Source organism: Xiphophorus couchianus, chromosome 20 (genome assembly GCF_001444195.1).
Source record: "Xiphophorus couchianus chromosome 20, X_couchianus-1.0, whole genome shotgun sequence".
NCBI lineage: Eukaryota > Metazoa > Chordata > Actinopteri > Cyprinodontiformes > Poeciliidae > Xiphophorus > Xiphophorus couchianus.
The window spans coordinates 14,341,459-14,365,292 of record NC_040247.1 but is presented as its reverse complement, the minus strand read 5'-3'; the positions used below and the strand labels follow the sequence as shown (position 1 = coordinate 14,365,292).

Sequence of the window (23,834 nt, the reverse complement as noted above, 5' to 3'; positions counted from 1 at the left end):
TTAGTAAAACAAAACAAATTGCTTAATTTGTATTTAGTAAAAATGTTTTCAGGTTCTTGCTGATTTGTTGCCAGCCAAGTATTCACTGAAGACTTGGAGCTGGCCTTTTAGGTGGTGTTCATGTAAATGTCAATCTCCATTGTGCAGAGGAGTTTCTGCTCTTAGACATGACACTGAGGTGCTGTTTGTGCCAGAAAGCCCCCTAAAGATGAGCTGCCTTTTGATTCTTGTATTTAAAAATTCCTGAATTTCTCCACTGAATGACAATAAAAGGTACCTCAAAGCTGTGGTGATGAACCAATCAGGAAGTCAGACAAATGCCGTTTCCTCTTAATACATTTAAAGGTACTTAATGGTTTCAAAAAGTCTTTAATTAGCCTAACTACTGGGTGTGTTCAAAATATTAGCAAAGCTTCGCGGACTTAATTAAGAATCGTTTTTAACTGAAGGAGGAAGTCAGCTGGTTGTACATGCAGGTTATAATGAATTCCTCATCAAAAATCTATTAAAGTGCAGATGTTCTTCTCAAATGCTTCAAATTGGTAGATAATTTGTGAGATGTCATAACTAGGAGAACCTGGAAAAAAACTACATTTTAAAAAGATCAAAGAATATCCAAAATGTCAGATGCAGTCAGTGGTCAGCTCCAGTGTCATCTAAGAAAATCTACAGTTACTTTTTGGCCCAAAGGTAACTAAGGTAGATGTAGGTTACGTTACCCAAAGCCTTTGGGCAATGCAACAACAGGAAGATGCTTATCTGAAACCAAAATATTGGCCAAGAGTGCCCACAAAGTCAGTGTTAGAAAAACATGAGGTTAGAATTTGCTAAGGAAAAACATTCATGATATTGAGGGTAAATGAAGATGAGATTCTTTTGAATCAGAATACATCCATCACTGTGAAGCATGGTGGCTTGGGCATTATGGAATGGGAGTGTTTCTCATATTATTTGATTTTATACCAGGAGACACTCACAAACCTGAAGAAATGTTGCTTCATGCTGAAAAAAAAATGGCATTGAAACAAGGCAGTAATCCTAAAACACACCAAGTTTAACCTTATGGAGTGGCCAGCCTAGTCACCAGGCCTTCAGCCAAGTAATTTCTGAGACAAAGAAATGCAGAGGGAGCATGGATTGGAATATCTATGTGCCAGAAACATGTTAACTCTGTGAAAACATGCAGAGAAATTAAAATAAGAAGTGGTTTAACAGCTATTAATTTACAAATTCACAGAAACTATATCCTCAAGCCTTTGTTTATGCAGTAACGTTTTGAGGATGTGAGGAAAAATCCAGAACCTGATATTTTAGTCTTATAATTTTTTTTTGTCTGTTTCTGAGTGGTAACACATTTGGTTTATGTTTTCATTTGGAACATAATATAAAATTATCTCAATGCATTTGTGTTCATTGAAATAAAAGCTTTTATGAAACTTAGCTTTTCTGTAATTATTTTTGAACAGCAGTAATTATAAGGCCTAATGCAGGGCAGCAACATATTAGGCATTCAGCCCTCTGTGTGACCTCGTAAAAGACTGGCGAAAATGACTTAGGGTACTTTAATTTAATAGCAAAGATTTCATATTACTTCACCTATTACTACCTGTTGGAGGTGAGTATATTAGCCTAAATCCTAAAATTTCTAAAGCTGTTGAAACCTGGCACCAGTAAATACAATAAGGCTTTGTACTATGTAATATAAGTTAGTACCTAGGCTATCTTATATGCAAGAGATGGACATCACATGTATGCAAAGCTACATTTAGCACAAGTACAGTATATAAGATCATTGAGTAAATATATTCTACTGTAATTTATGTTTGTCTTAAATTAAATTCTAACTATCCAAAAGTCTTAAATTTAACCCAATGTGACTTGTATAAACACTGCAGATATGCTGAAAAATTTGTTAATAAGCCAGTTATTAATTAAGTTGGAAACACATTACAACCCATGAATAAGCAGTTCAATTTAAATTTACTTAGGGTATTGTAGCTGTGTTACTACTGCCTGTTGAATATAAATTGTTACAACTAGTTTGAAGCACTAAAAGTTTTAGCTAAATACACAAAAGTCCAACTTTTTTATTAATATTGCAGCATTGATTACACCCATTTGTTTGTTCTTGTGAAAAAAGGTAAGAAAAACGTCCCAACAAAATGAGAAAAAACTACGTTTCAAAGCTGGCTTCGAGTAAAATTGAGTTTTAATTTAAAAAACATCTTATTTACATTAATTACAAGAAAACACACACTTTTAATCTAGTCTACAATAACACATGTCCTTTATAGTGTCTATTTTTCATCAATCACTATGGTTAGTCACACATTTTTTTAACAGAAGGGCTAAATTCATTTCAAAGCATCTTTTTTTTTGACAATGTCTAAAACATTTGGATATATTCACAACACTGTTAGGACTAGATAAGAACAGCATTTTGTATTACACTATTGCTTCACAACCACCCATTTAACAATAAGACTCTTTAAAGACAAGGCACGGTGCAGGTAATCACATCTATCCGTAAACCAAAGGAGATCACAGCGTTTAAAATCTATACAAAAAAAGGCTTTACAGTTGTTACATACGGCTCGGAAGCTTGAACATCTTTTAGCTTTCACAGTTAGAGTTGCTCTCGTTGCAGCCAGACGTTCTACCCTGACCGTTATCTCTCTGCAACATGTGAGATGTCAAGGGAAGGGAGAGGGCTCCCGTCATATTTAGGGCCACGTTTCATGGAAGGATGGCTGATGCTGGGGACGGTTTCTTGTGCTTTCAGGGGAACTTTTTCACAAAGAGGACGTTGTAGAGTCCACCACCTCGCTGCCATTACAGACTGCTGACACGTAGTTGGAAGATAATTCTGAGAGAATAGAAGTAGTGATGTTAGCCAGGCTGCATGTTTGGCTTTCCTCTCTATTTTACTGATGAGAAGCGAGACTTTGAACCAGAGAAAGAAGCTGTGAGTAACTGAACGAAAATGGGCATGAGGTATTATTTGAACGTTGTTAGGCTTTAGGGTGATTTGTTTTTTTAATAGAGAAAATATTATGGCCAAAGTATAAATTATAAAGTACTGATAACGGGTTAATATATCCACCTTCATATAATATAGCTAAAATCCAACTTGGCCAGGTAAACCTGTAAAACAATAAATCCATGTGAAAATGAAAAGCAAAGCTGCTCTGTTAACAAATACTTTCTAATGTGACCCCTTGGATTTGATAAGGTTTGGTACATGAAAGCAAAACTATTTTACTAAAGACAAATAAATATTTGTAAAAGTAGTAAAAGTAGAGCCTCATTAGAAAGCCCTCATTTCTCTTAAACCTTTTCACATTTTGTCATGTTAAAATTTTCAAACTACAATGTATTTTACTGGGATTTTACATGACTGACCAACATAAAATGCATACTTTTGAATTTGGATGAAAATGATACACAATTTTCAACGTTTTCTTAAATGAAAACAAAAAAAATTATATGCATTTTTATTCAGGCACCCTGAGTCCACACTGTGTTACAAGTCTTTTGGGGTACGTTTTTAAGGTCTTACCAAACGTACCCCAGTCAAAGGTTAGGTACAAACTTTGACTGGACTATTTTAACAAAAATATAATTTTATACTTCTGACTGTATTTATAGGGCCCTTACAAGCTGGCAAACTGTAAAAAGGACTTCAGTTAGCCTTTGTTCAACTGCTTTCTTCTTCCCAATCTTGTGTGGATCTTTGCAGCTCCTCCAGAGTCGCCATGGGCATTTCCATTGATTCTCTGTTTAATACTATCCTTGCTTGGCCTGTCAGTTCAGTTTATTTACAGAATTCTACATTTATATTTGTAGTGAGATTAGTTTACAAACTACACACCATGCTACTTCTGTAAACAGTTGGTAACACTGGATTCAATTTAGGGGTGTTGGAGTAAAATGGGCTAAATAGAAATGCACAGTGCACCTTCAGAAGTTTTTTTTTCTGTAAAATTATGGAAAACTCATTGTCTTTCCACTTCATTAATTAAAAAAAAACACACTGAAATGTGTTGTTACAACACGGCAAAATGTGAAAAAAAATCAAAGGGTTTGCAATGCACTGCTGTTCAGCCTTTGGCAAATATTTACTATGTTTCCTTCCCAACCTAAACAGCACCGCCAGTCCAAACTTATAGTAAGAAATTTAATTTTCTTGAATTACAATCACATGTTTGTTTGTTTTTTACCACCTCAAATAACTTGTACTGTCCTGCACCATAATCTATCAGTTATTCTGATTATTCTGGTTGTAAAAGTAACTTTAATGACCATAAAGTTGCTTTTAACGCTACAGACCATAAACACAGAAAGCTTGCCCTGAGCTGGATGAACAGAGCACACATGCCACCCAGGAACCCGTAAAGCTGACTAATTAAAACACTATATCTCTCTTTTGTAATCTGCTGGGTAATTTCTCGGCTCGCTGACTGGCTGGGATCGCTGCCTTTTTTTCTTTTTTTTTAATCTCTGCTTGTTGGCTGGAAAGCCATTATTGTTTGTCCACACATTTCACAAATGAGGTGCCACATAATGAGTTTTAAATGCTGATATTGGTGAAGTTTTTCCGCTCTGAATGTTTTTGTGCTGAGATAAGCTTTTCTTTCACTGGATGCAACTTCCTTTCAGATATTAGGTATCATACTTTTTCTATTGTATACGCGTTCCAAATTAAAGTGTCCAAGCAGTTAACAATGAACACATCTGGATCCTCTAAATTCAGAATTTGAATGCATTCTTCACAAAGACTTCTCACATTGTTATTTTTGTTTTATTGTACAAATCAGCATGCAGGAAATCCTCACAAATCAGAAGTCACTTTGCCATTGGACTGAAATTCATTTTTGCTCAATTGGCAATCAATCTTATTCAGTGTGTTTGTGCTTGTACCTCTTGGTAAGCGGGAGCTGACCGCTGTAGATACGCAGGTACTGCGGCGTTGGCCCCTGAGTGTGGCCACGTTTTTCTGAGGATGGAACAGGATGATGTGGACTTTAGGGAAAAACAGGCAGCCAAGAACCACTGAGCCGCTCAGGCTGACAGAGATACACATGGTGGTGGTCTGCACCTACACAGAAAGGGGAGGTTGTGTGAGAAACATCAACCTGCAATCTGTCTTCAAAAGCGCTGGTAAAGTTTGTTCAAAGGCAGCGCTTCTCACACACACACACACGCCCACATGCCCACACACCCAGCACACAGGCCTTTGATCAAATCTGTTCACTTGTTACTTTTATTTCCTGCTCCGGTTGCTCACAAACTTTTAATCCAATCCCTAGATCTGTTTTTCACCCCTTTGATACCTTCCCCGAATGAATTCAAGCAATCTGTTCACTTCCAAGAATAATTTGTAAAACCAAACATGACCTGAGTGTCAAAAGGATATTCATTGAGAACATATGGATAAGCCAATTAGTTTATTACCAGAAGATGCCTCTGCAACAACCATTTGGGATGATTGTTAAGAAAACAACTTCTGGTTTTCAGTTAAAACTCAAATACTTAAACTAAAACTTGACTTATTTTACCAGTCAAATGAAAATCTACTATGCCCTATATGTCAACTAGTTAATGTTCCTCAATTATGCATTACATTTCCATTTCCAATTATGAATGAGTATGAGGTCTTCAGCTATGTATGTTAGCAATTCTAATCATGGATTTGTATGCACATGAATATGAGGGCAAGAAGAAGAATACGAGCTAAGCACAGCTGGCTTTCCCAGACAGTCTGTTGCTTTGTTAGTCATATTTCAGCTGCTAATGTGAGCTGACTGCTAGGGTCATCTTCCTGAGCTCCATCTCTTCCCACCCCACTGGCTACCCCTGCAGTCCAGGAACTTCTATTTGCAGAACCACAGCGTGAAGTGAAAATCCTCCCCAAACACACAGACACAACAAAGGCACTGCTGAAGTTTGGAAAAACGTCACAGATTTTTACTTCCAAAGTCAATTAACAGGAGTGCCACTGGGATGGTCAGCCAAACAAACCGCTTTGTCTGCTGCTCTTAATCTCTTTGTGTTGTGAAAGTTTTGTTTTTAAAAGTTAACTCATATTGCGATAGCTGAATGTGTGAAACCTGTTGGGTAATTCCCATTTCAATAAATTTCTGATGGATTTCTTTAACAGTGGCAATCTGTGCGCCACTCCTCCTTTTGACCTCTTCACAACTTTATCCCTGGCTTGTCTGCTGGTCTCCATTATTCTGTTTATTCACTAATATTCTCTAGCAAATTTTCAAGTCCTTCACAGAATAGCCGAATTTATGCAGAGGTCAAATTACACAGGTAGGACTCCAGTTAGTAATCAGGTTCATTCTGAATGCAATAGGCAGCTATAGAATTTATGTAGTGGTATAAAAGTTCTAGTGCATACTTGAGAACATATATTTGTAAGAAACTCTAAAAACCAAGTTTCCTCATAATTCTACTTCATTATTACATATTGCTTTGTTTTGGTTTAATCACAAAGAAATCTACATTAAATAAACTGAAGTTTATGGAGACAAGATATGTAGAAATTCAAGCAGTAAATCACTTCTATGAGGTATATGCATTTGATTTTGAAAGCAGCTTATTTATAGCTTTACATGTTGTTTAATTTTTGAAAATAATGTTTACGTATTTGCAAAACTAATCCCTGAGACAATTTAACAAAAAATCTGTGAATATTTAATTACTTGGTTTGCACACTGCAGGAGCTTATTAAGTCTGCAGCGATTATTGTGAATCATAAAAGAAATGCACAGAAAAAAAATGTATTTGAATAATTCACACCTCCAGGTTGCTTTCATAAGAAGATGTGAATCTTGTCTGGTAAATTTAAGTTCATTGTCATTCAGGGAGCAACAAGGCCAAAACATTTCCAAGCTACATAAATCCAAACTGAAACTAGTTAATTAGGACCATTATTGTTGTTATAAAAGAGTCTTAAGTTCTTTGCTGCAGTTTCATACGTCCCCTTTAGTTCATTAATATTTTGCTGAAGCTGCATCTTGGAAAATGTTCAGACAGCATCAGCACAGGTGCCTATTAGTTTTCATGTTAGTTGATGATTTTATTATTACTGACATGAAAAGGCTGAGGCTCCCCATAACGACAGACGGCTTGTGTGATCTCAAAGCCACCCCCAACGTTCCCTCCCATCCTGTTTGCACAACAAAGGCCTGGATACACACCTTGACCAAAACACTGCAGCAGCAGCCATGGGTCAATAAGGCTACAGCACTCTGCTTATGAGCTGTCATTTTTACACCCTAATGTACGCTGTTTTTATTATGACTTACTTTAAGGTGCCTAGTTTGTGTGCTGCTGCAAAATATCATGAAGATTCAGAATGAATATTTAAATAATTTGTGTATTGCCGTTTTGCATGATGTAGTCAAAAGTTAACCCATCACTGGATTTGGAGCACTGTAATGGCACATTATGTAATAACGTTGCAATATTTATGATAATGTAATAAAAACAATCACAAACCAACCATTGTGTTCTTCCTAATCAATACTTATAATAACGATCATTTTGTACATCCTACACACATTTAAATATTTAAAACGTTGATGCTGAACTTTTTTTCATTTAGTCGTCTTTCCAGACTCATAGCCAGAACCCTCAAGTGACCAATGGAGACACACCAGATCCTTGCAACAATGAATGAATGAATATAATCAGCAGGGATGACCTCCAATAAAACCCAAAATGAACATCAAAAGTTCCTTTTCTATACCATTGGTGCCAATAAATGTACAGAGTCTTGTATGTCATCTTTCCAGCAACTATTACAAACTAACAGTTACAATAAGTTTATGCTTACAACTAAAGAATGCTGGAGTTAAGTTAATCAGGTTAGAAATCCTTGTTTTATTGACTTGCTGATATATTTATGGCACATCTGTCTACAAGCTCTTTGTTCTTCTCTTGAAGGATCATTAAGTAGACATGAAAAGAAAACCTCTCAGGAGTCTTGTGTGCTGTAGATCAAATCCAATGTGCACACGAATCTTCTACTGATTCAAAGATTAACACATAAAGATCAGGCACATATTTTTTTGGGATCCTTTCACCGCAGCTTACTGTAGTGAAACAAAGATTTTAAATACTTTATTCATGCATATAAAAAAATAATTGCAGGCATAATTACCCTGTAGTCACTGGCAGTGACAAAGAATATGGGTTGGAAAGCCAGCCAGATGATGCAGGTGGTGTACATTGTAAACCCGATGAACTTGGCCTCGTTGAAGTTTTCTGGACACTTCCTCGTCTTGAAGGCGTAGACGGTACAGAGGACGATGAGAATGCAGTTGTAGGAGAGTGACACAAGCATGCTGCTGTCCTTGCAGTTACACTTGAGGGTGACCACGTTTCGTCTGTCTGGGCTAATTTCCTTCCGGATTCCGGGAAATTCAACCAGGAGCCAAGTAAGGGCCACCAGCAGCTGGCAGGAGATTAGAAGACAGCATATTGCCACTTGAGAACCCGGGCTGATGAAGCGCAGACGTTGGGCTCCATCTCTCACATTGTTGAAGATCCTAGCAATGCGGTTGGTCTTTGTTAGCAAAGCAGAGTAGCATACAGCAAATGAGGTTCCCAGGGTAAGTCTTCGCAACGTGCAGACAGTAGTGGAAGGTTTTGCAATATAGATGAAGGTCATGCTGTAGCACATGAGAACTCCCATCAAAAGAATGTAGGACAGCTCACGTCCACTTGCTTTGACTACAGGGGTTTCATTGTTCTTAACAAAAATGCCCACAACTGCCAGAGTACACAGTATGCCAAGACAGGAGATTGTAACAGGCACGATAGCCCAAGCATCTTCCCAGCGGATGTACTCTTCAGGCAGATCATAACACCTGGTCAAATTAGCCAACGGCCATTGACCAAAGCCGCAGTCAGCACAGGTGTACTCATCCTGCAGGTACTGGTAGGACTGGCATGGAATACATATCCAGCAGCACATTTCTCCAGGCTGCATGCTCTTCACCTCATTCCTTTTGCATGGGTCACTGCACTGGGAAGTGGGATGAGCCATGCCAAACCAAGGTACTGCGCTGGTGTTCAGGATCAATATGTGGTCCCAGTAGCCAACTTTTTTATATATAAACTTGCCCTTTTCTTTGTGGTAGTTAAAGATGTTGTAGCGACTGATGCTGTCGCCTACAGAATCAAAGCGCACGATGCTCTCTGTGTCCATGGGTCTGAAAGGAGCTGGTGGAAAGCAGAAAGACAGCAATGCATAGTTATTTACAGTAATGCTAAATATAGCATTTCTGTGTACAGCTGACTTTGTAACTAGATATTATTCTTTTTTTAAATACTACAGCTGTTTTGGAAAATTAATCTGTTTAAATGGTCACAATCAATAATGCAGATCTGGTCTAGATCATTTTCTTCCTTCTTACTATGACTTGACCATTTGTTATGACTCCACTTCTGACACCTCCTCTTTCTTCTTTCTTTAAAGCCTTTTTACTTTCAAAATCTGGTCACATAGAATGTCACACTCATTGGGAATGCTCATTTGTAAAAACAAAGTAATCCAGCAGAGGCTGCATGTCTTATTGCTTTTGTCGCTACAGTAAATGCAAAAAGGAAAGTTTTCTCATCTGACTTCAGCATTAAGAGTTTTGTCATACTCAGCAGGATATAACTTATCCACCTTATTCCTAAATCATATTTTGCTTTGAATTTCAGAATTTTGTTGAAGACTTCCGAGTAGACATTCATCCATCCATCTTCTTCCGCTTATCTGGAGTCAGGTTGTGGGGGTAGAAGCCTAAGTAAGGATGCCTAAACTTCCCTCTCCCCAACCACTTGTTCCAGTTCCTCCTGGGGAATCCCAAGGTGTTCCCAGGCCAGCCAAGAAGCAGCGTGTCCTGGGTCTTCCCCGGGGCCTCCTCCCTGTGGGACGTGTCCGAAAAACCTCACCCCTGAATAGAACTTGCCAGGGAGGCTTAAGAGTGTGGCCCCCTATAATTGGAGCACACCCTCGGATCCCCCTTTTTGAACAGGGGGACCACCACCCCAGTCTGCCAATCCAGGGGAACTGCCCCCAAGGTCCATGCAATATTGCAGAGTCGCGTCAGCCAACACAACCCTACAACATCCATAGCCTTAAGGAACTCCGGGCGAATCTCATCCACCCCCGGGGCCCTGCCACCGAGGAGCTTTTTAACCACCTCGACGATCTCATCCCCAGAGATTGGAGAGCACGACCCAGAGTCCCCAGGCTTAGTTTCCTCAATGGAAGGCATGTTGGTGGGATTGAGGAGGTCTTTGAAGTATTCTGCCCACAGGCCCATAACGTCCCAAGTCGAGGTCAGTAGCACACCATCCCCACTATAAACAGTGTTGGTGCTGTACTGCTTCCCCCTCCTGAGACGCCGGATGGTGGACCAGAATCGCCCTGAAGCCGTGCGGAAGTCTTTCTCCATGGCCTCTCCAAACTCCTCCCACACCCAAGTTTTTTCCTCAGCAACCACCCGATGCCGCTTCGCCCGTCGGTACCCATCAGCTGCTTCCGGAGTCCCACAGGCCAAAAAGGCCCGATAGGACTCTTTCTGCCTGACAGCATCCCTCACCGAAGGTGTCCACCAACGGATTTGAGGGTTGCCGCCGTGACAGGCACCAACAACCTTGCGGCCACAGTTCCGAGCTGTGAAAAGACTTTGGGCCTTAAAATCAGGTGGATGAACTGACTCATATGCACATTGCTTTGTCTATCTAAAAATGAATCGGACAGACCACAAAACAGTGATTCACAATCCTAACTTACATAAATAATTGCATAAAGGTAATTTTGACAGTTGGAGAGAACCAAAGCTTTTTGTGGCAATCGGCAAGCTTCTGCCATAATTCTGTCTGGATATTATCCGAACTGACAAAACCCATTTCAACTGGTTGCTATCCCGGCACTGAGCCAACGTTTAAGCATGCAATAACACAAAAGATTTTACTTTCTGAATTAAGCTTTAAAAAATATATGAAAAGTCATATTAATGCCCATAATAAGAGACGGTATGCTTTTCAATTAAATAATATTTTATTACTTACAGTTCAACTCTTGCATGTTACCACGTTAGACTAAAATATTTTGTATCTGTGATTGCTGTCGATAGTTTGCTCACCTTCAAACCTGGTCTTCAGGATGAACTCTTTGTAGAGCCTTTTTCCATTACTTGGTTTCATGGCCGCACAGACCTTAGATGTGTTGGAGCATACTGCTTGCCTCATGTTATGCAGAGCGTAGGCCATGGCATACACAGCGTTCACCACAAACATGATCTTGGACTCCTGGTCAAAGGTTCCGTCTCGTAAGCTGCGTTCACTACAGCTGAGCTCATGAAGGCTGCAGGCGAAGTGGTGCTCCCAGAACTCCTTAAACCATGGGTTCCTCGTGTTGGTGTATGGGTTCAGCTTTGTGAAATAGTCTTGAAACTCTCTGATTGCATAGGAGGCCAGTTCAATGGTGAAAGCCCCATCTGCTGCAGTCTCACTGCCCCTCACTACACTCTCTTGTGCTCCCCATCCATCACTGGCCACCCAGATAAATGAGGTGTTCATTCGAGCAGCAGCTGACAGCAGTTCGCGGGCGTCCTCGCTGCGGGTGAACAGGATCACCACCTTAGCATTGGACTTCTGCTTCAGAGAGCGGATCACGTTCTCATAGCCCTGCCGGTTCATGGAGCGGCTCACTTTGGCTGAAGTGGCGATACAGATTTGGTTCTCGCGGGCCTCCAGTTGGAAGGCATCGATGCCAGTCTCGCCATAGTCACCCTCTGATGCTACTGTCGACACGTAGGTCCAGTTGAAGTACTGCAGGATATCAGCCATGGCCTTGGCCTGATAGAAGTCTGGGGGCACAGTGCGGGCGAAGTAGTCATAGCGAGACTTGTCACTGAGCTTTGCACTGGTGGAGGCGTAGCTGATCTGAGGAATTTGGAACAGGCGTAGGAGGTTGGCCACCTGAAAAAGTGGAACATAATTTTTTATGGCTTTCTTTGCAACTTTTAAAACATTTATTATATAATCCTTTATAGAGGAAAAATCTCTTGAGACTCATTGTGTGATTTACAAGACAGACTTGTTACATACATCACAAAAAATATAAAAACAATAGTGCAAACTACTGAACATGTCTGTATTGACATACATTGCCTTGAAAAATCAGGTTCCCTGTCCTGTTTTTTTGTTTTACATGCCATTTTGACAGTAGGCCAAAATGATTATGTTTTAGGTCATTACAATAGAAGTCAAATAAAATACATCAACATTTGTGTTTGAAATGTGACCAAAAATCTCAGACCATATAAATCCAAGTAACTGTATCTCAGGGATCCTTTTTTGGTAAGCCTACTTTTTACCTTGCAAATGCATTAAACAGTACCTACAACAAGGTTTTGATGTGGGCAAAAATAAAGTGAGAAGGTTGACTAATGCTCGGCTTCAAACATTTTACTTAATATTTCTAGTGGCAATAAGTTGGTACATTGGATATAAAAGAGCGCTTCTATTTTATATGAATATTTATGTATCATTTCTTAAACCTTTATTTACTAAGTTTAGTAGACAAATATAGTTGCTAGACAAAGTAAAAAATAGACAATATTAAAACTCAATAATTTAAAACAGGTTTTTCTTATTTAGTACAACAAATTATAGTATCTGCTAACATTGCATACATATAGCACTCTCTATTACTCTTATTACTGTTTCTTTTATTATCAAATTTAGGACAAGTACTTTTTGAAAATCCCTGCAGCTCATTGTGTTGCTGTTGCCATATCTGCAGCCTCCTTAACCTTTCATGAAATTTGTAGAAACACACAATTTATGTCATGTCACGTTTGTGCCATATTTTGTCCAATCATCCGTCTTTATTATGCCAACGTATGTAAATAATGCTGTTGAGTTTTCTTTGTAGCCTTTTCCTCACTGATCACTTTTTGCTATGTCATTCATTTGATTCTTAATAAGCTCTGTAGAAACTACAGCTTTAGCTAGACGATGCAAATGAGATCATGTCTGTTTTTTATTTCAGATGGATTCATTACAACTGGTACTAAGTGTTCAGTCAAGAAGACTCAATTCTAAATTTTAATCGAAAAGTGTTCATTTATCAGTGTGCACACTATATTTGTAGTATTACACTTTTAAAATTCTGCAGTGTTTTTTTTATCTCAAACTTTTTTCTATGTCAGGAAACAGATGTCAGTTTTGAACGAGGCCGCAGAATCACAAAGTGCCTTCATTGTGTATTAATATATGCAACTGTTCACACATAAGGATTTTGTGAAAGTACATTTTCCAATCCAGCATTTGTTTTTTCAAATCAAATAGTGTTATCTTGAAATACCTTCATATCCCTCTACCCAGACTAATATATTGATTTTCTTGTGAGTTTGTTGGCGCTATGACCACCAGGATGAATAACAAATCCTTTTCTGAAACCTCAGTGTGCAATCCATGTTAAACACGAACCTGCTGAAATAATTGTCGTGCATGGTTGAAACAGGAAATCTCTGCAATTACTTTCTCACAGAGCATTGTAGAGGCATGACAGAGAGTCAGTAAAAACTTGTCATTCTGCAGCATACCTCAGGAGACACAGTAGTGATTAGTGAGAACCCATGGGCTTCAATATGGCTGCTTCCTCCCTCAAGCATCATTGTATGCCTGGAGGTTTTCCAAACAAGGCTTCCCCACAGATCTAATTGGAAGCGTCTACACTCACACTGAGTGCCATTCAGCTCACTCATTCTGCCATCACATTATAGTCTATTTACAGCAGAATCACTTTTTTTGTGTATGATTAATTTCCTTCGCTTGTTATTTAACAACCTATTCTGGAATGTCAATCAGTTAGACCACTAATTTTAAATTAACAGCGATCTCATATATTTGCCAAGGAGCTCTCTTTAAATGTCATCAGCTTATTAAGTGAACTTTAGCAACTATATTGAGTCAGACGAATATGAGAAGGATGTGCCATTTTTTGTCTCTGGAGAGACTCGGTCACATTTTTTAAATCTGATTGCAGTAATAAATTATGCAAAATCAACTTTTTGAGCTGGAGGTCATGTTACAACGTCATTTCCTCATCGAACACATACACTGTGTACCCAGAGCTCCACCCTGGAGCTGCAGTCTCCAGCCGAGTTCCCACCCCACAGAGCACCCCCTCTCCCACTCAGCTCCTTTAAACTAGCAGCAGCAGCAATTAGCAGCAGCAATTAGCAAAAACCTGGTGGAACTATACTTATCACTACTTTTAAGTCCAATATTTTATTGTTTTTTTCTTGTTTCTATTTTATTTAAAAATGCATCCTATCTTGTTAGACTTTCCTTCATCTTCTTACAGTGGATACCTGGTCCTTTTCATGCTCTTTTGAATCTGTTCACCTGCAGCACAACTGAAAGATTTGTGGGTACCGATGATAAAGACTTGGAAAAAACCTTTAACTAGATCATTTTTTATCACAGCATTTAAATTATACCTTTACTTAATTGGATAACAAATAATTATTGGTACAATAAACTTTTTAAAAATCATGTAATTGACACATCTTTACATTTGTGGGAAAATTGTGTATAATTCACAGATTTTAGGAACTCCAAGCAATACAACCTGTTTCTGTGGTTACGAGCCTTTACTCAGCTCCATTTTTATCTTGCCATGAGGCACACGGAGGAACATGGTTGGATGGTAGAAAACAAAACATCTCTAAAGCTTAGTGCTGGAAAAGCAAAGAGTAGACTCTTGGGGTCAAATGGTATCCATAGCAACCATTAAACACTTTCTACATGCCATGAACAAAGGATAAATACATGGAATAGCTCCTTATGCCGGCTGTTTAGTATGATGGAGGGCCTAATTCTCTTCCAAAATCCCTGAGAACTTTGTTAGACTCTAAATAATCATGAACTCATCATGAATACCATCAGATGTAAAATAAATACCAAGTTCACTACATCAGAAAACTGTAAATGGAGTCTTTTAGTTAGATAACACTCCAAAACACATGGTCAACTTAACATAGAAATGGTTCAAGAGATACAAACTCAACAGTTTTCCCTGGCCATCTCAGATTACAGAGCTAAAAATCCTATTTTAAAAACATTGTGCCGTGAGCAGAAGAGAAGAGAGAAAAAAAGAAAAGCCAGGACTCTAGTTAATCTAGGGAGATTGTGCAAAGTGGAAAGATCAAAGATACCTTTCTATGCGCCAAACTTGTGACATGTAATAGGAGAAGACTAAGTGCTGTCCTACTTGCAAAAACAAGTAGCGCAAATTGTTCAAATAAATTTTGCAACCTGTGATCTTGTTAAAAAAATATCTTAAAATTAGTTTTTTTGTCTTCGCTGAATGCATGTACTGAAGTTATAGGTTTGATTTTTCTAAAACGAGTAATGTAAGATTATCTTGATACAAAGGGATGTGTTTTTATATTAGCAAATTTTAAGCATCTTCACCAGTGTGACAGCAAAATTGTCTGTATTTAGTATTTCTGTCAGTTTCTGTACCTGTGACAATGGCACCCTGAGTAAGGTGTTCTGTCAATGTGAAATAAGTATGAAATAATTCTCTTAAGCTTCATGGTTAGTGTGACCAGCTTTCGGACATAAAGCCATGCTTTTGTACTTCTTTACACCAGAATTGAAACAAGCAAAACAAATCTCTAAATTAAACAAAAACTTAATTATTTTGTCTAAAAATTCCGACATTAACCTTATGAGTGCCTAAGTTTGCAGACCCCAAACGTGACTGAAACAATAAACTGCAAGTAATGCAGATCTGCTCCCAGCTCCGGAAGGGGGAAAATGGAAGAAATATGATGTATTTAGGTATGTAAATTACAGCTAAGAATCTGTTTTTCCCTCTAGCTCTCCGGAATAATCTCCCCGCAGGGATCATATTGACAGATGCAATTTCATCCTTCTAACACCTCTTTAAAAACATTTTTTTTATAAGCAAGCTGTTCCATGCCTCTAAATTGAGTTATATCTGTGCTTCATATATTTATGTTAATTTTTTTTCATATTTTATTTCATTGCATGTATGTATTATTAAATACAAATACTTTTTACTTGCTTTTAATCTCCATGCACTGTTGACACTTTTGAAAGTAATATGTTATTATTATAAATGTTGTTGTGATACAGTAATTACTGTGTAAGAACCTGCGTCAAATCACAACCAGAGATTAAATCTATTTTTAAAATTTAGATTCTCACTAAGATTCATTAATTTAATCCTCCTATCTACTTATTTATCTATATATTGAGAGTTAAACTATGAGCAGTTCTTTGTCAGTCAGGCAGTCATATTTGCATCATAAGGTAGTTTTCTCTTGCTGGGTTTTTCTGAGAGGTCTCCCTCAGTATATTCCTGGAGAAGCCTGACAGCACACCTTTCAGGATGGCACTGAAGTGTGTGACAGCAGCCGTCTGTTCGTCCTCATTCAGTATTTTCCCCCTATTCTCAGTCGCAAAGCAGCGGCCACAATACTTGCTCAGGAGAACCTGATTGTACTACATCGTTTCTTGAAATAATACTCTGGGATTAACGATGATGAAGATGTACCAACGTAGATGATTGTATGCCTTGCAGAGAGTGTTTTCATTTAGCAAAAAAGACTGCATTTGGAAACCTTTTAAAAAATAATAATAATGACCTAATTAAAACAGAATGTTATATTATTGTAATTATGGCCACAGTCTATAAAGTTGATGTCTTGTTTTGGTTCCATTATTCAGAAGGTTCATTAGTGAGCCTGTCTGACTCTCGCTCCGCAGTGTTCCCTTTGTCCAGCCGGAGTCTCTGAGCAATATCAGAGTCCCTGCTTTTATATGCAGGGAGAAGCCGCTAAAATATGGAGACCAATATTGAATACAGAGAGTGTGATTACTGAAGCAATAAGTCAAGATGAAAGCCGGTACAAAGTCCTTTCTCTTTGATTTTGATCACTCAGGAATGACTCTCATCAAGGTTATTTTTAACAATCTTCTGCCACAGTCAGATATTCAACAAAGTGCACACACAATCAATATTCAGTATGTATAGTAATTTAGAATTAATGACATATCGTATTTATTCCTGTCTGTTAAATTTTCAAAAAGTGACTAACGAACATCTTTGCGTACAAAATTAGCTAAAACGATAGAAACGTGATTTTCTTTTGCAAGGTGTGTAAAATAAAATATATACCTTACAAAGAGCTTGTTTTTCCCCACTTTCAGCACCAAAGAGCCTTCATCAGACCTATACTACAGTTAAAAATGAGTCCTCACAGCAGAACTGCAAAAGTTACTGATAGTCCATCAATAACAGGAACAAATGAGCCACTGCACTTTGCTTTAGGCCAAAACACATATTTGGGTAACTTAATGGTAAGATCAGGGAAATGGGATCCCAGGTTAGTGTTTCTGCAGAAGCACTATGGAAAACTGAGGCACAGATGCAACTTCTGGAAGTCTCTTACTCATATGTCATGTGTCTTTATTTTTCATTTAACGTGGAGAGTCCACCGAATGCCCCTGGGGTCCCTGTCAGTTTGAGCTCTGCTGTAGCAACAATAGATGTCTTCTACTGCAACTGCAGTAGGGTGTGCATGTGAGGCTCACCAGAGACCCAGAAATACATGTGAAACATAAAAAACATATATCAAGTGCACAGTTTTGACTCCTACATACAAAGGGAAAATCTTAATTAACCATGTAAAAAAAAACCAACATATTTCAACATGATGGTGCATGGTATAGAAGTAGAGCTATTAGATTCACATATCCATCTGAGGTTCGATTCCTGGACCTTTGCTGCAGGAGAGAGCTTCCTTCTGTCGCTCTCTCCACATCTCCTGTCTAATATAAACGCCACTATTGCCACAAAAAATAAACATTTTCTAACACTGCTAATATAAAAAATGTATTATGTATAAACTGAATAAACCTGATCTTTAAAATTGGCTACATCAGGAATGAAAGTTCTATAAATATAGTAAGCTAACCAACATACATTTATTTATATATTTTAGAATATTTTGTGGCAGGAGGGACTGGTGTGCCTCACAAAAAGGATAAACATTTTGTTCTTCTGTCATGATGCCAACATTAGGAGCAAATTAATCTTCCAAGTAGCCAAGAGCAGGAAGAAATTATTTTGTTAATCCTATCTGACATAACATAGAAGGATCAGCAATGTTTTTCCATACAGTGTATGTAAATATCTGGTATCAAGTGTACATTTGCTATAACCTTGCTGTTCTTTAACTTCCACTGCTTGGGAGTGATTTTAAGGATGTGCTTTGAAAACTGCCAATCGTCAAATAGCTGACACTTGGCTGCCGGAGTGGTTTCCTTGGTAACAATCTTTTTATTATCCACCTCACATGATGGTGTCATCTTATCGCCATTCTTTGCTGTCATTATTACCCTGAAATGCTCCAGATTTTACATCGTATTGCACCAAGTTACAAAAGTCCTGACTAGTTTTATCTAGCTGGTCTTTAATTGCCAGATTCTTGAGAGTCCTTTTTTGTACAAAGAGACAAAGACAATTTTTTTTTAATTGGAATTAAGTATGGAGGTGTATAATCAGCTTGAATAAGACATAAAATATGTTTTACACAGTGAATCATGCATTAAATATGTATTTTAGTTGCTACGGCACATAATTTTAAAGAAATATTTATAATATTCAAAAAATAATATCATTCAAAGACACCTTGCTTAACGTTAATAACAAAGCAGCAAAAAAACATAAAATCTTGAAAATGTTTTTAAAATGGGGAACTTTACTAGCAGAGTTGAGAATATGGACTTGGACCATATATTTGGTGCGTTCATGTCTGAGGGTCACAGCTGTCTGATGAGAGCCTGATATTAGTGTCTGTGTTACTGGCAATGCACTGGGAGAGAGGAGCCTATGCCAACTGGCTTGCAGAGACTATTTCAGGAACAAGAAATTCTTCACAATAAACCTACGTCTATTATTTCCTCCCACCAGCAAAACAAAACTCATAACAAAAGCAACCTTTCAAGTGGTTCTCAAGACTATATGGATACAGTTTAGTATTGCCAGCTTAAAGCTTTAAAATGCTACTTCTTGCCCATAGCATTGTTTAAAGAAACTATATATTAATTCAGCAATAAAATGTAGAACTCTTTCCACATATGTAGTGCATTCTAAATAACAGCTCCAGGCTGTGAATGTAGACTGACCTGTGATATTGAGAACAACAGCTCTAAGACAGATAAAATGAACTGAAGTGCATCCCGACGCAGATAAGCTTGCAGTATAATATGATAATAATCGTGACTCCAAACAACCTTGCAGTCATTACAGAGCTTTACCTGATGCTGAATGACATTCGGATGCGATAATTAGAGAGCGGCGATGTGCTCTCCGAATGCGGCTACATAACAGTTTCAAGGAGAGCATCACATGGTAAACAAGAGCTTTTTGAAGTCAACACCAAAGCAAGATTTTTCTTCCATCTGTAAAACTCTGAGGAGGCAGAAACTCAATAAAGACAGACTCTCTCCTCCCCCACCGCATCACACTCCAGAGGAGCTAATAAAGCACAGCAAACCAAAAATATTAAACTTCAAATACACGGCAGGACAGATGTTATAACCTCAAATTATTGAGAAGTTTCTCAGCAGGCTTAACAGAGGTATGAAAGGGTTTGTCTAATTTTCTTGCAGGATTTTTCCGGTGTTTTTGCTCTTTCCACTTGGGCTGCTATGATTCACATAGACTAAGCTTAACTACCATGCCTGGTGAAGGTTTTTGTATGCCTTGAAACGTCTATATGGTTCCACATTACAAGCACACTCTGTATGTATTTTATCAGGATTTTACATGAAAAAGCAACGCAAAGTGGTGCATTAGTAGAAGTAAAACAAAATATGGTTGTCACATTTTTCATTACGAAAGAATATCTGCGGGTCTCTGCAGCTTCTTGCCATTCTTGTCTGTTTTTTGATTAATGTTCTCTTTTCCTGGGCTGTTAGTTTCAGTAGACAGTCACATCTTGGCAGGTTTGCAGTTGTGTCATAGTGCTTTCATTTTTGAATGATGGATTGAATAGTGCTCTGTGAGATTGTTTGATATTGTTTTTATAATCTATCCTACCCTGTGTATTCCTGACCTCTGAACCTTCACAGAGATTTAATTAAATGTATGGCTCTGTTGAGTATTTTCTTTTTATTTAGCAGCATCACAGTAAAGTGGGTTGAATAAAGATGTAACACTTTACACATCTTTATTTGTAAAAAAAAAAAAAAAAAAGTTTGTTTTAGAAATATTCCCAACTTTGTGTTAGTCTATTCCTTACAATCTGAGTAAAAGACATTTAAGGTTGGTGCATATAAAGTTCAAGGGGTGTATAATTGCAAAACACTGCATACAATTAGAAAGATTTGTTGTTTTTCAGGGATTAATGACACAAGATGTGTTATTTTTCATTTGTAAGTTCATTGTGAGTAAAGTGAGTTTACGTCCAGGAAAAACTGACCCATGACTCTGAGCCATTTTGCTCTGATTCTTGTGTAGTTTCTGAGGCAAAGAAACCACATGCGGATTTCAAGGCTCATCTCTCATATTCATTTTTATCAGTCCTGGAAGCATGTTAGAATGTAGCTGAAAATTATTTCATTGTTCTTCCTCACATTATTTTTCTGGTTTAAATTCATAGCTGTAAAAGTGTGTGGGCTGCTAAGGAGTCTGAGTCATCACGCTCGGTTGGTTTATATAGCTAACATCCCTGATGGCAATTAAAACTACTTCGAAGAACTTGAATAGGGAGAAGAAATAACAAGGATGGCAAAATGCATTAGGATGAGTAAGAGGGCCATGAAAGTTTCCAAAAAAAATTGCTGGGCTAATTATGAGCTGATCCCTTTGTGGGTAATGGGAAGCTTGTCTCCCACCATTGCTGCCATGGCTCATCTTTGGCCCTGTCACAGGCAGGTGGACACATCCCTGCCAGCCAACAGAGGAGCAACCCCACAGATGGGAAAAGCTGCTCTTCTCAAAGTTCCCCAGGATGGCCCCTGGCACTCGTCCTCCTCACTTTTATAATGCCCTTCATCTTCACAAAGTGCTTCATTGGGACAAACAGAGACTGTGTAAAGCAGTGACCTCTAAAGAAAAAAAAACAAAAAACAACTATGGGTTTCAAGCCGTTCTCTCACAGCTCTGTCCATTTTAATGCCAGGAAGGGAAAGCCAAACAAAAGGTCTCTTCAAATAGAGGCAGAAGAGGTATGTATTCAAATACAAGAGAAAAAGGGAAAACTCACAAAAGCTGAGAGTTTCCTTTGGAGTCTCTGCTTGTTGAAAAGCCATTCACACAGAGATATGCAAAAAAGAAATAAAAAAACATGCTGGTCTTTTTCTAAAACATCGCTTAAAAACATTACAGTCGTGAGAGATCCATAGAGGTGTGAGAGAAAGTCCTGTTTGTAATAATGGAGGCTTTAAATAAGCCTAATATGCTGGTGGGTATCCTCTATTCAGCCTGTCAGAGTCTCAATTCAGCTTTAACCTGCTGAGATCAGGCTTTTAAATACGTAGACTCTTACAAGAACTTAACCAACAATGAATCACACTGTGGCTGCAGCAAACAACCCAGACAGGAAGCAGCATCTTCCTCTTTCCTTTCTGGGTGCCAATTAGCCGTGGGACAGTATGAGAGTCTCACAGTATGGTAACTTTACATAAAAAACACCACTATACCACGCTATTGACACAAAAACATAAAACAAAATGCATGTACTAAATAAATCTGGTGACACATTATACTCCTATATATATATATATATATATATATATATATATATATATATATATATTTTTTTTTTTTTTTTTTTTTTTTTTTGTTAGATTTTGCTCTCAACTCCCAGTTGGGTCAAGTAGGTACTGGTCTGAAGTAGTTTGATGCAACAGGAGGGTGTGTGAGAGGAACGGACCTTATTCCGATAGCGGCCAAACATGCACATATTCATACACTGATAAGCACATCAGCAGGCAATGTGTGGTTAAGTGGCTTTGCTGAATCCATACTGACATCCGGCAGGAGAGGAAGCTGGTACTGAACCACAACTTTCTGATTGCAAGACAACTACTCCCAATGAGATGCAGCTTTCCAACAGACAATAAAACAGAGAGGATAGCAGGCAACTGTCTTTACATTTACGAAACAGTGAGAAAAAACATTTCATCCGTCATTCCACTGTCTAGTCCTGCTTATTCTTACAGGTCATAGAGATGCCCAGTGATCGATCGCTGGTCATTGGGTGAGAGGCGAGGCACACCCTTCACAGGTCCTCAGCTGATCTGGGCAACCAATAGACCGGATGAACAACGAATAACAACTTTTTAAACTATTCCCAACTGCTAACAGGTCCAGGCCAAAGGGCAACAAAATAAAATAAAAAATCAAATATTAGTCCAGATGGGAACCAGTCAAAATGTAGAAAGATATGTGTTGTGTAACAGATTTAATAATCAACAGTCTCAGCCTGTTTTAAGCATTAAAGTAACCCACCCGTATCAACCATAAGCAGCTGAATACTCATGACCTCTCTCATTAGATTAATAATAGATGTGCTGGAATGGAGACCAGGAACATATTTTTAAAGTTAACTGGAGTGCAGCAGCTCCCTGCATAGACACACAAACACAAGCATGAGATGAGGATTATATGATAGTCACAGAGCTATAGAAGGTTTACTTCATTAGCTCTGCAGAAACCAGCAGGGATGCTGCTGGAAGTGCGTACTAGCTGAGCCAAGCACCGCTGTGAGTGTATGTAGTCTGTAAGCAAGAGATGGGTGTTTTACCCAATATTCTGAGGACTGTTTGATGTCTTTGTGTTATTTTCACAATAATCATTTAATGGTCACTTATCTGAGCTCATAACCAATAAGTTGGTATAATTATTAATTTTGCGCTTTCCTTGATATGCATTTAACAGACAAATAAAAAAACTGAGATATCATATATTCATCACTGTTTAACTACAGGCCCTGAAAGTTAGTTTATAAATAAGCTTCTAAATCTAAAGAATAAAAAAAACTAATTTAGCAATACAGAAACTTGATTTGAAAACAACTACGATGAGATGTTTAATAAAAAATAAGCTGAGGGAGTCAACATTGGGTATATTTGAAATTTCTATGTTGAGACAGCTAACCCTTTACGCTCCTTTCAACCTACAGGCTTTAAAATCATCAGTTAATCTGACACATAGAAACTGGAAGCCTAGACTCTTTTAATTTATCTAGAAACAGCCAACAGAAACCTTTCAGCTGTGAGGAAATAACAGTAACCACTGCAAGGCTAGCCTGTGCTACCCAACTGCTTTTTGAATGATAAAGAAATGCTCTGATCTGGAGTTAAAAGAAAGTGTAACCATATCATTCCTATTCACTATAACTAACACCTTGTGCACTGTGGTAGTTATTGTACCTAAGGGAAGTGAAAAAATCATTAATTATGTTCAGACACTTACCCTCTGGCTACTTTTAATATGTGTGTGGGAAAGGTCAGGATGCAATTCAGAAATGAAATCACTGCCACAGTAATTTTGTGAATGTTGATGCTTCAAGCACTGGTGGCAGATTGACACAAAAAGAATAAATTTACTGAAACTCTTTAGACTCAGAGAAAAGTTAGTAAAAAAAATGTAAGTATCTAAATTTGAGGGACTGTGAAGATGTGAAACTATATATTAACAACAAGAAGGATTTAATGAACAAGGTGTGTGATATTAGAGACTAAAAGTTTTAGATTGGAAAATT

At 38.1% G+C, this 23,834-nt stretch overlaps 1 protein-coding gene and 1 long non-coding RNA gene across 3 annotated transcripts in view; one reads left to right on the top strand and one right to left on the bottom strand.

Moving 5' to 3' along the window:
* Nucleotides 1–2,191: 2,191 nt before the first annotated feature.
* Nucleotides 2,192–23,834, bottom strand: part of LOC114136032 (metabotropic glutamate receptor 2-like) — a 29,608-nt gene continuing 7,965 nt past the window's right edge. The window contains exons 3-7 of one of the 2 annotated variants that reach the window (XM_028003789.1): nucleotides 11,157–11,994; nucleotides 8,174–9,237; nucleotides 4,921–5,098; nucleotides 3,104–3,144; nucleotides 2,192–2,866 (exon numbers count right to left, since the gene is read on the bottom strand). In XM_028003789.1, the coding sequence (XP_027859590.1) occupies nucleotides 3,119–3,144; nucleotides 4,921–5,098; nucleotides 8,174–9,237; nucleotides 11,157–11,994 (2,106 nt within the window). In that variant the 3' untranslated portion in view covers nucleotides 2,192–2,866; nucleotides 3,104–3,118. The remainder of the gene's footprint in view (nucleotides 2,867–3,103; nucleotides 3,145–4,920; nucleotides 5,099–8,173; nucleotides 9,238–11,156; nucleotides 11,995–23,834) is intronic. The other variant, XM_028003788.1, reaches the window with a different exon arrangement.
* Nucleotides 3,151–17,347, top strand: LOC114136033 (uncharacterized). Its single transcript, XR_003593725.1, has 3 exons — nucleotides 3,151–3,281; nucleotides 9,785–9,788; nucleotides 17,336–17,347. It is a non-coding gene; the product is annotated as an uncharacterized LOC114136033 (long non-coding RNA).